General features: G+C 34.8%; 1 protein-coding gene across 1 annotated transcript in view; it reads left to right on the top strand.

The window, feature by feature from the left end:
- Positions 1 to 2,224, top strand: part of DNAH12 (dynein, axonemal, heavy chain 12) — a 236,169-nt gene that overhangs the window by 6,639 nt on the left and 227,306 nt on the right. Inside the window, 1 exon segment of the mRNA XM_012640974.1 lies at positions 65 to 91. Coding sequence (XP_012496428.1) covers positions 65 to 91 — 27 coding nt within the window.

The following is a 2,224-nucleotide window of genomic DNA, read 5'->3' as shown; positions in this document are numbered from 1 at the left end:
TAAAAAATTACATCAATTTAAATAATTTCTCCTTAATTATGTCTTGTTTGTTTGTTTTTGACAGATGACCAGTGAAACTAAAAAAAAAGGAGTGAGTTCAATTTTTTATATTTCTTGTTTTGCAAATGTTCGAAGAAATTATTATAAAATCGTTCCTTATAAGACCACCTACTAAGTCCCATTCTAGAAAAGAAAGAAATTTAGAAACTGAGATTTTAATTTTCTCTGCCCAAGGGAACAGACATGTCATGGTTCATAATATGGGTTTTAAAAATCCTACTTTTGTTGCTATTCATTATTTGAGGGTTAATTGTGTAACTATTTTAGGTCTTATTCCAGACAGCTGAAAAATATATTCAAGTTATAAAGGAAATGCATCTCCCTTTTCTATTAGGGCAATAATTGATTATTCTAATATTAATTATCTATTTCCTATTACATAAAATTATATATTAAATTATCTATTTCCTAGTTGAGGCTAGGAATTGCTTCTTAATCAAAAACTATGGTACTGAATACCAATAGTAGGTACTCAATAAATGATTGATGAATGAATAAATATAAACAGTTATGTTCAGTAAAAATATAATAGCTGTCATGATAGAAGTACGAAGAGACTACAGGCCGGGCATGGTGGCTCACACCTGTAATCCTCGCACTCTGGGAGGCCAAGGTGGAAGGATGGCTTGAACCTAGGAGTTTGAGGTTGCTGTGGGCTAGGCTGATGCCATGGCACTGTAGCCCAGGCAACAGAATGAGACTCTGTCTCAAAAAAAAAAAAAAAGAGAGAGAGACTACAGTGAGAGTATAAAGTAGGAAGTTTTCAAGAAAGATTTTGAAAGTAATTGGTTTGATTCAGAAAAGACAGCGTTTTGCGAAGGAAGATTATGTACTTTAATTGTAAGGGTCAAACATATTTTTATTTTGGGAGATGAAATGGTTAAAAAAAGGTGTAAGTTAAAGATACATAATTAGAATAATGAATTTAAATTTCCTGTCATTAGATAGTCATATAATAATTCTATTCAAGCCTAGTTTTTTCAATATAATATTTCAAAGCTTGACCCTGACCTGCTTTATAGAACTACTGTAGTTTTGGGAGGATTGAAAAATATCTTTTTTGTTTGTAATTAATTCATTTATTCATGAAATGCTTAATAGATATCTACTATTTACTTGGTCCTGTGCTAGATGCTGAAGATTGATAAATAAGATGGACACATAAGCCGTTGTGGAGCCTGTACTCTAATGGGGAAGATGTGTAATAATCAAGTAAACAAACAAAATATTGTTTATTTTTTATTTTATTTATTAAATAAACAAAATTATGACAAGAACTGTGAAGGAAATACAGGGTGATATGATAGTGACTGGTAAGGAAGTGGGCCCATATTAGGCTGGTGGCCAGAGAAGGCATCCCTGAGTTGGTAATGTTTAGGGAGGCCCGAGTGGAAGAAAGGAGCCAGCCATGGAAAGACCTGGGGTTGAGAATTCCCCAACAGAGGGAACGGAAAGAATCAGTATGCTCAGCTTGACTAGAGCATACTGATTGAGTTTACGAGGGTATAAAGGGAACTGGAAGAGGAAGTTAGGAGCCAGATCATGAGGGCCTTGTAGGCTACTGTAAGGAGTTTGGATTTTACTCAAAGTGGCGATGAGAAGTCATTGGAGGATTCTAACCATGGGACTATTATAACAATTTACTTTTAATGATAAAAAGTCACTTTGAAAATGATATGAAAAAACCCACTTAGATGCTTTAGAAAATGGATTGTGGCCAGAACAAGAGTGAAAAGAAGGAAGAACCAGTTGGTTATAGAAGACAACATATAGGTAAGAGATAATTGTAGTTTAAACTAGAGTGATAGGAATAGAGCTAGAGAGAAATTGTTAAACTCAGGATATATTTTGGATGTAGACCTGACAGGACTTGCTGACAGATTGGGTGTGGAGGGTGAAGAAAAGAGGAACTAAGGATGACTCTTAGGGTTTGGGCCTGATTTCACAGGGTAATTGGTGGTGCTGATTGTTAATATCATCTAGAGAGAAACAGAAGAGAAAGAGGCAGAGAGAACCAGGTTCATTACTAGACAGAGGTCAGTCCATTGATGTATGAGGGATTGGGGACCATCACAAGACTTCTAAGACTGAGCAGTATATTAATGGAGGGACATAGAAAATGATCCTCTGGAAGAATTTTGAAGTGAGCAACTATTAATAATAA

The sequence above is a fragment of the Propithecus coquereli genome, unplaced genomic scaffold (genome assembly GCF_000956105.1).
Source record: "Propithecus coquereli isolate 6110/MARCELLA unplaced genomic scaffold, Pcoq_1.0 Scaffold1, whole genome shotgun sequence".
NCBI lineage: Eukaryota > Metazoa > Chordata > Mammalia > Primates > Indriidae > Propithecus > Propithecus coquereli.
The sequence above is the reverse complement of the archived record's forward strand: the minus strand, read 5'-3'. Positions and strand labels throughout refer to the sequence as shown.